The sequence below is a fragment of the Sander vitreus genome, chromosome 1 (genome assembly GCF_031162955.1).
Source record: "Sander vitreus isolate 19-12246 chromosome 1, sanVit1, whole genome shotgun sequence".
Taxonomy (NCBI): Eukaryota; Metazoa; Chordata; class Actinopteri; order Perciformes; family Percidae; genus Sander; species Sander vitreus.
In genome coordinates, this window is record NC_135855.1 from 13,308,243 (window position 1) to 13,323,366 (window position 15,124).

Below are 15,124 nucleotides of genomic sequence, written 5' to 3' on the forward strand. Positions count from 1 at the left end.
ACAAGGATGGAAAATCTGCTGGGGGAACAGAACGAGGGCAAGAGGTGGTTTCAGATGTTAGTCTAAAAAGGTTTTAATAATTACCTTTAGGGTTTTAGAATACATATAATGTATAAATAATCAAAAACTTTACTTCTCCTACATCTTTATTACTCCTTCAGATATTCTACTGAGTTTTAAATGTGTGAATTGGAGACAGCACAGTGTAAAACAGCATCAGCAAAAGCGTCGGGGACAGTTCTCTCCTTTTCTGTTGTTGCCATTCCTACAGAGAGGAGGGCTTTTAAAACAAGTCCTGAACATCCGCTCCTTCACAAAATCAGAGGACGGGGGGGAAGGCAACATCTGGCCAGCTGCAGATGAACAAAAGTCACAGCAACAGAAGGGAGGACAGAGAGTGTTTGTCATCTACAGTAAGAGAAACAAAACAACTTGTTGTGCTACTTCAGGTGTTCATTTTTTCCTGAATGACTGTGATGACTGTCGTCAACTAACGATTATTTTCATTATCAATTTATGTGCGGTTATTTTTTTCAATTATTCGATTAATCATTTGGTATATAAAATGTTAAAAAAAATAAAAATAGTGATAAATGTCCATTGTGACAAAGAAAACCAGGAAATATTTCATATTTAAGAAGCTTGAGGTTCATGTCAATCTTGAGGTTCAAGCTCTACATTACTGAATACAAACTAGTCAGAATTTTCATTAGAAAACATAAACTCTAATAATTGAAGGCATTGACAACACAGATGTGCCCCGGAGTAATTTAGTTTAAAGACTACAAAGAAAAGAGCAGGACCACTGTGATGGGACTCTCACATCAGACAGAATAAAGCCTTTTCTGTCCATCTCATTTCTATGTGACACACTGGTGCAGGTGTACTCAGGGCAGTAGGGCAGCTGCTCGAGTCCGACAGGAAGTACTGTGATGCGTGTGTGAGAGTCTGTGCGTGCATGCGTGCGATGCTGACGAAGCACCTGCAAAATCTGGCGTACCCCAGCATAAATAAAAGAGCCTGTGTGGGGACACAAACAGGCACATTGTCGGGCTGCAGCCAGCATCTGTTGCGGACGACCGACTATTTGGCTCAAAAAGTGGAAATGGAGACATAACAGACAAGCCCACACATCCTGTAAGAAATGGTACTTTATTGGCCATACAATTCTGCTGATTTAATCTGTGTTAATATGCACAGATGGAGGCCAGCAACCAAGTAACTATACTGAACAAAATTTAGGGCAAAATAAACAAAATAACGCGTTAATTTCGATTAATTAATCTGAGAACAAATAACGCGTTAAAAAAAATAACGCAGATTAATCCATTCCATATTGACGTTTGACCCGGAGCCGTTCTAGCCACCATTGGACTGTAAAATGAAGGACGGAGACGAGAATGTTCTGCCTGGATCATTAATTGGAACATTTACTTGTAAAAAAATCTTCTTCCTGCCAACCCTGGCAACTGAAATCTGGTGCCACTGATATGTCTGCGCTTCTCTCTGATGCTCTGAAACACAAACACCGCTGCACGTGACGCTAGTTAACACTATACTCAACAGAAGCTAATGTTAGCCTACCGCTAGCTAGTAGCTGGATTAAACACGGTTAAAATGCTGACAGCTAACGCTAAACGGTGTAAAGTGTTTTACTGTAGAGGATTCAACACCGGGATGTAACAATCTGCAGCTGCCGTCGGAGAAACAACACAGACGGTGCGTTCAATGAAACTGGTAAACTACAGCCTCGTGGTGCATTTGAAGTTATTGTAAATGTCCTTTTCCCATCTGATGGTTCAACAGCAATTTACTACTGAAATTAGTTATTGTTATACATTATTATTAAAGATTTCATTTTGACCATATGGCCTTAGCAATAAACAAGACGTTCTGTAATGTCACCAACTGTTGTTTAGGACCCTTTTTTTTTTTCTTTTTTTACTTTCTTAAAAAGTATTGGTTCAGGCACCATTAATTATGTATGCAATTCATTTTGATTAATTAATCACAGAGTATGTAATTAATTAGATTACATTTTTTAATCGATTGACAGCCCTAACAAAATTATAAACATTTGTTTTTGCCCCCATTTTCAACCATAACACCAGATACTGACTGGTTTTCAGAGCCCCCCGCCCCCTCCAATACAGTAAAACTGCACATTTTATAGTGGCCTTTTATTGTGGCCAGTCTAAGGCACACCTGTGCAATAATCATGCTGTCTCATCAGCATCTTGATATGCCACACCTGTGAGGTGGATGGAGCTTTTCGGCAAAGGAGAAGTGCTCACCAACACAGATTTAGACAGATTTGTGAACAATATTTGAGGCTTTTTGTGTACATAGAGAAAGTCTTAGATCTTTTGAGTTCAGCTTATGAAAAATGGGGGCAAAAACAAAAGTGTTGCGTTTATAATTTTGTTCAGTGTATTTCCATTACCAAATAATCAATTCATCGTTTAGTGAATGAAACATCAGAAAACAGTAATACAATTTTTTTTTTTAAATCCAACTGGAGAATGGAGGAAAGTTCAATCATCCTTTGTTTTTATCTGCTGCACAACACAAACTACACTCGGTTTAGAAGTCAAACCAATCCCTCTGACCCCTTTGAGGCTGATGAGTCTCCACCGAATCTCCGTGTAACCTCTGATCTCAAGATGCTACAGTCAGAGCGAGAGGCTGTATCAACACGGCCCCTCAATAGTTGACAACGCAGGAACAGTGTGTACTCCTTCAGTGGTACCAGTCTTCATGTATACAGTTTCAGAGGAAAATAAGAGCTTGGCACCAGGTTGGAGAGATAAACAAACGGTGAAATGTAACAGCTGGAGTAATTGCCATTCTTTATCCTTGAGCTGAGCAAAATGCCATCAGTTGTAACGCTGGTGTTAGGAAGTATACAGTTGTTGCTTGTTGGTTTCTTAAAAATTTGACCAGATCTGAAGGAAGATTTTATTAACATTAACCAAAAGAGTAACACCTGCTTTTAAAAATAAAAGTCACTGTTTTAATTTGACAGTAACCCAGCGATGTTTTGGGACTTTATCTGGATTCTGGACTAAATGTATCAAGTTTTGTCAACATTTTCAGTGTCATTCAAAACACTCCAATCTTATTTTTCGCTGCAATGTCCTCCCACATGGTTCCATTTAAGACGATTTGTACTTTTCCTATGCAGATATGTGAAAATGATTAGTTTTTATCATTGATTAATTGTTTATTTATAAAAAATTTCAAGTGAAGATGCCAAATATTTGAAGTTCTTAATTTTTTATGAGTCTGAATAATGACAATTATAATAATTAAATTAATAATGCAAATAAAATCCATGCCACGGTGAGGAAATTGTCCCACCAATAAATAATCTCGTGACAATAAACTCGATTATTAGGGCTGGGTACCGAAGTCAATACGTATTAGGCACCGACCGAATTGCCTCTAAAGTATCGAGTATCGAAAAAATGCCTCATCATTCAATACCCAGTTTCAATACCTAAAGGAGTAAATCTCATCAGCGTCCGTGAGCCAATCAGCATGCTTCTACCAAGATCTAATAATGCTAGTGATTGGCTGTCTAACGTTACATGTCGTAGAGACATGCAGGAAAAACTCTACGATTCTAGATTGGAAAAAATGGATTTTATCAAATTGGTATTGAAAAAAGTATCGTTCCGGAACCGGTATCGAAGTCACGGTATTGATATTGGTACCGGTATAGAATATTTTTTTAAGGATACCCAGCACTATCGATTATACCGGACATTTTACAAGAAAAGATATTCGTCGATAATGCTCAATATCTGCAGAGCGCTTACTCCGGTTGAGCTTCCGCTGCAGAGCCGGGCGCAGCTGCACCGTAAACCAGGTAGCTGCAGTTTAGTTCGTAATCCGACTTTGATAGCATGCTTTAGTGGGCACTGCTACGCGAAAAGGAGTGTGTGTGTGTGTGTGTGTGTGTTGTGTGGGGGGGGGAAACGCTGCTGCTGCTGCCAAAGGATAGACCCACTTTCATGTGCGCACACACAAATTCAAAGTCATGCACAGAGACACAAATGCTCACAATCAATGTTTTATGGCAACGTCAATACAGACATACTGAACATCGACTTTTAGGAATACTAACAGCCTCCACTGTACTGTGACAGTTAAACCTGCAGTAATCCAGTATCTTTGTTACTAACATCGAAAAGCCACTCCAAGTAATGCAAAAAAAAAAAATCAATCTTCATGCTGAATCACATAAAATGAACACACCCTTAGTCTTGTCGGTAAACTCTCCTTACTACGTGACTCCTGCTACTCTGTGCTGCTGCTGCTGTACAGAGCAGACACTTTCAGTTTATATTTGTACAGTTCGTCATTCGACTTTGATAGCATGTTTTGGTGGGCACTGATATGCGAAAAGGTAGTACATCTTTTTTGTTTCTATAAAACAAAACAACAGTGATGCAAGTAATGTAATCATTGAATGCCCGACCACCGTATAACACCGGAAACACAGACTACTGCAGCATGCCTAATAATTAGTGATGAAGGGGGTGCCACTTTTTCTTGCATGAATATGGTAGTAAACCTGAGGAACACGCTTATTTTTTTCAATCAAATGCTGAATGAGAGATTGCATTGAAAGAAGCTCGAGGAACCGAGGCTAGCCTGGATGTGAGGTGAAGACTACCGCTCCCGACTGGCTTTGGAGTTAACTTAGGTGCTAACAAGTGGAAGATAATTGACAGACAATAAAAGAGATAACGGTAACACTTTACTTGAAGGTATCTACATAAGAGTGACATGACACTGTCATGACACATGAACTCTAACCCTAACTCTAACCATAACTTGTCATGACAAAAACCAAATGCCACTTACTAAAAGAAGCATTATGTCATAAACGTTTATGACTTGTTTATAATCTTTATGACACGTTCATGACAGTGTCGTGTCACTCTTACGTAGATACCATCAAGTGTAACCGAGATAACAGTTAACTTAAGATATCTCTGAACGTGATTCTACCACTCCTGTGTGTGTCACAGATCAGCCTTCCCTTGATCGTCTGGGACTACCCAGAGCAAACAACTCCAAACGTTTGGCTTGATGTTATGTAATCCCCATAACATGGTGAGGAGAGTAGTTGCTCAAAAACTAACACCGCTAACCTCAAGTTGCTACACAAACAATTCTGTGGTAAATTGCTTGTGTAACTTTGCTGCAGTGTGTTTTTTTTACCAGCGCAGCACAGATAACCAGGCACTTGAGTCTTGCACCTTATATGATACCCAACCGGGGAATGCAGCCCATAGGCCGAGCCCATTGTGTAAGCATTCACCCTATGTAGTATTTCACTCTTTGCCCTGGTTTCACCTTAATAAAACCACAAAGCACTGTAACGTTATACTCAACTGAAAGGCCTGCACACAAACAGTGCTTGATCATTCCCCGCCTCTCTCTCATCTCATCTATTTTTCCACCCCGGCCCGAGGAAAACAACACTTTCAGGGCACAGTAAGTCTCTCTCGACCCCGCCCAGTTGGGGGAGAGCCCAGTAATACACACTAATCTTACTCAGTGTTAGTGGGTGCTCTGGGGAGATGGTTTCTAAATGTACAAATGTGTGTGTGTGCATTTCTGTGTCTGAGTGTATTGAGGTAGCAGTGAAGTAGATGCTGAGAGGTGAAACTGCTGACCTGTGTTTACTCACACGGGGAGTGTTTCTGCTGGCCGGGAATGACGGAGGAGCACAACAGAAGCTCCAGCGCTCACAGGGGCCAACAAGGCCTGCAGGTGCTTTTACATGCACAAAATATGAATATTTGTAGGTAAAAAAATAAAAAATAAACTGGCATCCACTTCGTTACTAGCTATTAGGCATGCTGCAGTAATCTGTGTTTCCGGTGTTATACGGTGGTCGGGCATTCCCTGATTACATTACTTGCATCACTGTTGTTTTGTTTTATAGAAACAAAAAAGATGTACTACCTTTTCGCATATCAGTGCCCACCAAAGCATGCTATCAAAGTCGAATGACGAACTGTACAAATATAAACTGAAAGTGTCTGCTCTGTACAGCAGCAGCAGCACAGAGTAGCAGGAGTCACGTAGTAAGGAGAGTTTACCGACAAGACTAAGGGTGTGTTCATTTTATGTGATTCAGCATGAAGATTGATTTTTTTTTTTTTGCATTACTTGGAGTGGCTTTTCGATGTTAGTAACAAAGATACTGGATTACTGCAGGTTTAACTGTCACAGTACAGTGGAGGCTGTTAGTATTCCTAAAAGTCGATGTTCAGTATGTCTGTATTGACGTTGCCATAAAACATTGATTGTGAGCATTTGTGTCTCTGTGCATGACTTTGAATTTGTGTGTGCGCACATGAAAGTGGGTCTATCCTTTGGCAGCAGCAGCAGCAGCAGCGCCCCCCCCTCACAACACACACACACACGCACACTCTCCTGCTCTAATGCCCTGTGACACCTCCTCCCTTGTCTTGGAAAGCAGATCCTGATGATGCACTCAGAGTGAGCGGCGTGAGGTAACCCTATACTCTCCCTCTTGACCCAGGGGGAGAAGAGAAGACAGCTGAGCTCATATTAAGCTGTCGCTTGGCTCACATGTAAAAACAAATAACCGTGCTTCCTGTGTGTCAACAACGTTGAACCGGAACCAGTTCCTTATTAAATAGCAAAGCATTATAATTAGAGATGGTCCGATACCATTTTTTGGTATATATACAGGACACCCCATCCTGTAGCATCTTAAACATATCTTGCATTATCATACCTACATAGGACATTCATTCCTCGACTGTGCTTTAAATCATTCTTAAAAAGTCAGGGAGACACCTGAAAACCCAAAGACCTGACAGGCGGACATCTGGATTTAAAGCCTGGGTGATAGTTAAACGCTAGATGATGACTAGCTAGTACAAGAAAAAAAACACAAATCAATATATAAATAAGAACACCAAGAATCCATCTCCAAACTATCCAAGATACATTTGCATCTATCAATCTTTAATCCAACACTTGTTTGGTCTTTGTAGAGATGTCACAAAGAGCTAAAAAGAGAGAAAAGGTAACCTATTATGTAACAAACTCAGCAAAGACAAGACATCTGCACTAACCTGTCATTACTGATGAGCACTGTTGAACAAATGGAGATCAAGCAGAGAAACACACGCAAATGGTCTTTAATAGTAACGCTGCACTAACAGCTTTCCTTCATAGCCATCTGTCATCTACAGCTATACAGCTTACGCCAGTCTTCCCCGTTAGTATGCTCGTTTACGTAGATCGAGCAAATCTTTAAAGATTCTATTATATATTGTTGTTAAATTAGGCTATGGGCTTATGTTTACACTTGGCGCCATTTTTTGACAAGAAAAAGTTTTTGTAGTACGCTTTTGTAGTGAAAAGAGAGCGTCTTTTGTTGCTATAACAGCTACTGCTACAGTATCCTAGCTAGAGCTCGTGCTCTGCATGTGGAGCGGTGCTAACGTTAGATAAAACTAAGCGGTAGAGCGAGCTAGAGAAAGAACAAAGAGAGAGAGAGAGAGAGAGAGAGAGAGAGAGAGAGAGAGAGGACCTGCTAACGTTACATAAAACATCTCATAACTCTCTGTGCTCCGACACAGTTTTTTCTTGTTATTAAACGACAGGTCTGGCTACTCCGCTTGTCATTGGTCGGCTATCAAAAAAGAGCTTGACGTAGGGCGTTTTTGTCAGAAGTGTTTTCAACTTCAAAAAGATGCCCTGAGCTGCAGAAAAAAAGTCGGCGGTGGCGTTCAAAAAAAAGCGCTCGTGACTTTTTTTGAAAACATGGCTTACTCAATAGGATTATAATGTAAAACAGACGCTGGCAGTTTAAAAAAAAGACGCCAAGTGTGAACATAGCCATAGTTACTACATACCATGTTCCATGTTGGCATGGAGACAAAAGATAAAGAATACCCAAACTATGTCAAACATTAAATTCCAGTGTGCAAGTATGTAGTCACAGGAATGTAAAGCTTAATTTAAATTTCTGTCATATCTGACGCGAGAAGGAAAACAACTTCAGGAATGACAGACAGCAGATAAGCACTAAACCGACATCAGGTCAAGTATTTGTTGTATGTCACATATGCTTGTTTTAGTCTTCATTCTGCAGGGTCAATTGAAGTACAGAGGTGTTGAAAGTAGGATCACTAAAATTAGTCTACTCCCCTTTAAACTCTAACCCACAATTGAAGCTCGTCACATCTGTAACTGCTGTAATGTAGAATAATAACCATGTTCAACCATAATACCATAACTCGCTGTGTTTATTCAACCAGCACAACATGGTTTATGTTTTCATCAAGCCGGGTTTCATTAATTGAAGCACTTGAGTGACAGGGCTTGTCAGGATCTTAACACGTAATTGCAACTGTTGGCTGGTTTCCAAAAAAGACACAAAAAAAAAAAAAAAAAAACTCTTGTAAGCGATACCCTCTATCAGGAGTTAAAAGAAACCTCTCTCTCTCTCTGTTTTTTAGGCCTCGGGGTGAACTTGCCCTGCGACTGACAGTCAGCAGGAAAACATCTGTCTGCTTTGCTACAGGATGGTTAACTTGATAGATCCACACTGTCCTGGTCTGTGATATCAGTCCGTTCAACTGGTCTAGTTATTAATGCCCAGAAATAGGAAGGAAAGGTAATATACTGTACCTCTCTTACACTAAATTAAACTTCAAGTTAATGATAATACACCCACTTTCACCAGGTGTGTACCCAGGTGTGGACACTGGTAAACAATAAGCCCGAATTATCCTCAAACTTGTACATTTATTGGACTCTTTCTGTAGCCGCAAATGGCTTTAAACTATTATTTTTCACATACTACCAGTACTCCCAAATACCTGCGAACAGACTTTAATGTGGAAAATCGGAGTTCCCCTTAAGACAACTGAGGCACAGCTCTTGAAAACAAACGGTCAGAAGTGAAGGATAAACTCAATGCTCTTTACATTAAGATGTGAGAACATTAACTCCAGTAGAGGTCAGTACATTTTACGGTCTTCATGTCATTGACAAAACCTGTGATGAGGCATGTATCATCCCTCCTGTGTTACTTGTCTACTTTCCTGAATGAAGAGCTACATGGAAATGAAGACAAAGTATTCCTATGAGGTAATGTTGGCTACCGTTCCTCCCCTCCTTTTCCCGATCTCTCTCTGCAGTAGCACCGCAGCTCCATCCTTGGTATCAATCACCAGCGGGCAGATACGTAATCTTACTGTGCAAACAATTAAAGGCTGCTCCTCTGCACTCAAAACTACTCACTCGTGTTGCTGAGTGTGGATTAACCCAATATGCTTACACATTAGCCACACACACACACACACACACACACACACACACAAACAATGGCATTCCTGAGAACAGTGTTTGCTAAACCGAAGGCAATAAAACGCAGCGTATAGCTACTTGTTGCAAAGATTGTGGTATGGCTGGTTACCTTTGAACTTGGCTTCTAAGCTGCCAGTTTCAACTTGACATTGATGCTGGGAACACTGGCAGAATCTGTATTGTATTACATAGGGGAGATCTGAAATACATTAACAATTAGCTTTTGGACTGAGATATTAACAATTTAAAACAGACATCACCTCCAGTAGAGTGGATATAAAGTCAAGATAGCATAAATATTTGGCTGTTAGATTATGAACACAGTTGTACAATCATGGCTGACTATACCCAGATGAAGAAATACCAGAAGACATGTATGCATTTCTGTGAGCAGTGCACTGCACTGTTCTTTGTCAATCAAATGCAAACAGCAGGTGGTCGGGTGACGTGACAGGGAGTGATACAACCTCCTTATAAAACACAACAACCCTCTTGACAATAAGCAACCATTATTTGCCTTCTTGACCGGCAGCATTGTGCATACAGTTAAATGGTGTTATGCAACCATCAGGAATTCAGTTGATGTTGAAGACAAATAAGAAAACAATGTGCGGTTGTTAACGTTAAGGACTCTTGACTGGCATGCCTTAAAGCGACAGGTCCCTGAAGTAGAAAAAGAATATGAGTGGAATGTCTTGAGTGATATGAAAACAAACAGTTTCCTTCACAGCCTTTGGCTGGGCCTCTACAAGGTCTACCTTGAGACGATCACAAAAAACGAGAATCTACAACTGTAACCACTGATAGGCCACTGGCTGCTTGCAGATAGAGAGATCCTCTGTGTGCTACATAATCCCCACACAGCTGGACTGAAAGTGCAATAAACATCTGTATTGGGGCAGACACAACTCGGGGACAGCCATAGAGACAGTAGTGGCTAAGCAGTGTTGTGTAATGGATGTTGAAATCCACACAGAAACTCACATTCACAGCGAGTTATGTTAAGTATGGTGGCAGGAATCAATTCATTTATACAGGCAAACGTCAGCCCACACATATTGGTATTTAATAACCTGAATATCTACAGATTGTTTTTTCAAGTCATTTCAGACAAGTCTCAATTCAAGAATCTCCATGCATCTGCCAACTTGAAACGAAAGATATCCGAGACAGGATCTAGGTTATGAGGTCGGGAGCAGACATTTCATTTATATAATAAGAGCTTTTTAATAAGGGACAGCAACTAACACTTCAACATAAAGCTTGTCTTCTAAAGAAATCAATTATCCTGACTTCATCCCCCCCAGATCAAGTCCCAAGCCCAGAGCCAATTTTATATAGCTCAATATCACAAGTTTACCTCGATTGGCTTTGCAATCTGTACAGCATACAACAGTTTTTGTGATATGTGAAGTGAAAGTCTTTTACGTTTAGGGCTGTGACGATAACCGCATCACCCCAATACCGGGCGGTAATGTGACACTACCAAGGTGATGACATCATTCATGTTCATAGTTATAAAATACCTCACTTCCATAGTCTAATTTAGTTTTTATTGGTCTGGGATTTTACAGATACAGAAGTTGAGACAATTTGTTTTGCTTTTTTAAGTCACGTCTTGTCTTTTGGGAGTCAAGTCTCAAATCAACAAAGTCTCGCAGAAGTCAATTCTCAAGTTGTCATTTTTGTAACTTAGGCCTGACTCGAGGCCAAGTCTCTTGTCTCAAATGCACAGCTTTGTTATCAGCAGAGCACATTCGCAAGCAACAAAAACATTTCTATTGAAACCCAGAATGCTCGTGTTTTGGCTTACCTCTAGTACTGGCCCGGCCCCCAAGATGATCTGCTCCACTCCACTGGCAAAACCCTTCTGGCTGAGAGCGGTCAGATGATGAATGAGAAAGTTTGTGCTTTGCGTCTTCCCAGAGCCACTCTCCCCAGATATAACGATGCACTGATTTCTCTCTCTCTGCAGCATGGCGTGGTACGCCACATCAGCCACGGCGTAAATATGTGGCTCCAAATCACCCAGTGTATGATTATCATACATCTTCACATACTTGGGGTTGTAGATGGGCAGGAACTTAAAGGGGTTAATGACGATGAGGATGCTTCCAACATACGTGTAGATCCTTTCCTGGCGGAAGCGCGAGCGCAGGTTGTCCAGCAGCGAGCGCTCGTTGAGCTCCGGCAGGCGGCATAGATCTGCCTGGTCACCCTGAGCCTCAGGCTGTGGCAGCAGTCCACGTTCCACCATGCGCCTGCGCTCCTCTGTGACCTGCAGCCACATCTGGAGGCTGCCGCCATAGTGAATCGAGCCGTCTAGGTTCTTCTGCCTTAGGAGGAAACGGTAGTCCTCGCCGCCAGACAGTGGGCGGTGCTCTAGTGCTACCCGGGGCCAGAGCATCATCCTCTGCACGGGACAGTCGCAGGTGTTCAGAATCCATTCTTCCCCACCGAACTCCTTCACCTCAGCCAGAACATAACACCTGGTGCGGTCGAGCTGCAGGCGCTCAATTACACGTTCGATGGCCTCAGCGGCTGTGGTGGTCTTGCGGGCACTGATCGGGCAGTAGATGGTGCCCTCGGCCAGGGCGCCTGGGTAGATGCGCACGGTGAACTCCGAGTTCTCGAAGCGCGGCCGCCGGCCCAGGGTGCCCATGCCACCAACGCCATCACGAGCACTCATGGCAGAGCAGGAGTTCCCATTAGCGGCAGCCCGGCACTGGCACGTCCTTTACTGGGCTGGAGAGGCCACCGATTCAAGACATTACCACTGTGAAGCAGAAGACAAAAGATTGATTAATGCCCTGAAGATTTAGGATTGGTCTAAAACTAAAAATGTCACTTGTTTTTTTTAAGCTTACACAACTAATGAAATAAAACAGCAAAGCATTAGCAGGAATGACATGGTATGACACTGCAATAAAAGCAGACTTCTACCAGCTGTTGCATTGATCTAAAACCAGACCACAGCCCTCTGCAGATTACGAAATTTGTCAGATTATGTCACAAAGACTTTATGTGCTCATTATGTAATCTACTCAAGGGACAAATTATTTTGCTGGAGCCCCCCACACGCAAACTCATAAAGGATAAAGGATAAGTAATCAGGATCTACGGGATTACCATTAACACACATACACACTCCCAAGCACACACATAAGCTCTCGCCAACGCCGACACCAGCAGCTGCCATCCTCTTTACTGAAGACACAATCTCGCCATTCACAAGTTCCCTCTTTAATACACAGCAGAGGGACATCATGGGGTGAGAGGAGGCCACAGAGAGAGAGAAAGAGACGAGTGACTGAGCTGCTGACAAAAACTCTCTGTTTTCTCTGCGATTTCTTCCCCATCATCAGGATTTTGGACAGTTCTGTAGCACAAACATTTGTCAATGAACCTAAATTTAGTTTTGAGGAATATTCATGCAATACATGCAAGCATGCACAGGCAAAATGTTGTTAAAGCAATGATAACCGGGCGCCCGGATAGCTCAGTTGGTAGAGCAGGTGCCCATGTATAGATTTTTACTCCTCGACGTAGCAGGCCCGGGTTCGACTCTGACCCGCAGCCCTTTGCTGCGTGTCATTCCCCCCTCTCTCCCCTTTCGTGTCTTCAGCTGTCATGTCAAAAATAAAGGCTGAAATGCCAAAAAAAAACAATGATAACCAATATATTCAGCATTGGATGGAGGTGGAGGTTAGTGGGCTGTACAAGTTTCATGTACCCTATGTGCACTGCGTGTGCATAACTGGAAATAATTAGCCTTCAAACCAAACATGCAATCATGTGATGTCTCTAAAAAAGCCACAGTGAAGTACTGCAAGTGAGTTGTTTGAATGTGTACTATGGAGAACACATAGCAAGCTCTGGTCATCCGCAAGTAAAGCCCCATGTTGCTTTACATTCACATTTGATGTGTTTAATGCTGATAAAGCAGAAATAAAAAGGCATTTTTGGTGTTTATTTCAGCCAAAAAGTCAGTTTAACCACAGATGAAGCCTACACTGCAATAGCCGATGTATTCCTCCTTACCCTTATGGCATTACAATCTTGAGTATCAGTCTGAAATGTTAAATGCATTCCAGGAGTTATGTGACGCACTGTAATTTGTCTTTATGTTGTACCCGCTTTCTTTCCACTCGTCTCAGTGACTTCTACTTTAGATGCTGATTTTCAAAGCAGAGGGATGAGCTTCAACTTGTTGCTATCAGTTGTGGCTTTTTCGTATAGGTAGAAAAAAGAATGACGACGTACTGAGTTACTTGTGTGAAGTTGCCCCTATTAAATCAGTGAGTACCGTGTTGTGGCTGCATTGCATTCCAGGGGCCTGTTGCACAAAACCAGGATAAGGGATTAAGCCGGGATATTCAAGTTATCCTGGGTGAATTTAGCTTTGACTTGGTTGCACAAAAGCAGGTTGAATTAAACCCAGCCAAGTAACCATGGAGATTTATTCTTTGCAGCTAGGCTAAGATTAATCCTGAGTCTTATGTGTTAAATCAGCTGCCGCTCTGATCCAAAATAAAAACGTGTTTAACAGTTATTCTGTTGTCTTCTGAATGTGTTCTGCTTTATTTTTATTAACATGCATTACTTGTCACTATTGCTGTCACAAGCTTGATTTAAATCCCACTATTGCAGTTGTTTAGATGGTAAGAAATGGTTGCACTGGCACCGGAGTGGGACAATGCAGAGGAAAGGGGCTTTTCCTCCGCTGCTCTCCCCGTGAAATTTGCCCCGTGCAACATGGAGAGGCGGGGGGAGGCAGGGGGATCCTCCCACACCGTGCAGCGGACCCTAAAGGAGACTTTTAGCGTCAATAACGACGACAATGGCACCTGACCAAACGTCCGTATTTTACGAGATGGGAGTGGGAATGTGTTATAATGCCACAAAGCTTCTTAATCTTTTTATTTTGGTGCTGTCACGCATCTTGGAGCTTGGGAGTGAGAAAAAAAAACATGAATAATAGGCTACATTGTTTTACAGATATGCTTACAGTGTGTATTGAAGTCACTTAGTTTTTGTCCAGTCATGTTTGTTCTGTATGAACATTATTTGTAGAAAGATATTTAGAATTAGTCATAGCTTATAGAGATTGGTGCATGTGGTTGTAAAACATATTCTCGCATTATGAATAAGGGTTTGAAATTAAGCCTAGTCCTTAGGGTAAATTTCACAAGGAACATGAATTCCCTCTTCTCACTTTTGAGGAATAGTAGGCTAAATAATAATACATTTTATTTATATAGTGCTTTACAGGCTACTCAAAGACACTTTACAGTAAAACCAGCACATTTAGCACATAAAAACAGATACAGCAATAAAACCAACACTTAAAACAAGCATATTAAAAGCAATTAAAACAGAGTGTACAACTTGTACAAAATGTGGAGTGACTAGTAGGCCCTAAGTAGATCTTTTTAAATCCTTACGCATTCAGTTGGTCCGCTATTGTCTGTCGGGCTTTTTCTCTCCGTCTGATAACAGCCGTATTTCCCTTTTTGCATATTATATGCTTCACCTCCTCGTAATTTTCCATTAGAAGCTGCGGCTCAGCGGGTGAAACATATGCCGCACGCGTCTTCTCCATTTCTGCATCAGTAAATCTGTGATCGATACCGTGGTCTATTTAAGAAAGCTGTGAACGTGCACTTATCCCAGCTATCTACACCTGGCTTGACATAGCTTCACCTTCTCATCCTCGCTCGGCAAACATGCAACCGATTAAGCCGCGATGAGC

General features: G+C 41.7%; 1 protein-coding gene across 5 annotated transcripts in view; it reads right to left on the bottom strand.

Moving 5' to 3' along the window:
- The window catches only part of myo9aa (myosin IXAa), a 129,452-nt gene that overhangs the window by 86,814 nt on the left and 27,514 nt on the right, over positions 1-15,124 (bottom strand). For all 5 annotated transcript variants that reach the window (XM_078270832.1, XM_078270914.1, XM_078270997.1 and 2 more), the window contains exon 2: positions 11,186-12,148. In XM_078270832.1, the coding sequence (XP_078126958.1) occupies positions 11,186-12,061 (876 nt within the window). In that variant the 5' untranslated portion in view covers positions 12,062-12,148. The remainder of the gene's footprint in view (positions 1-11,185; positions 12,149-15,124) is intronic.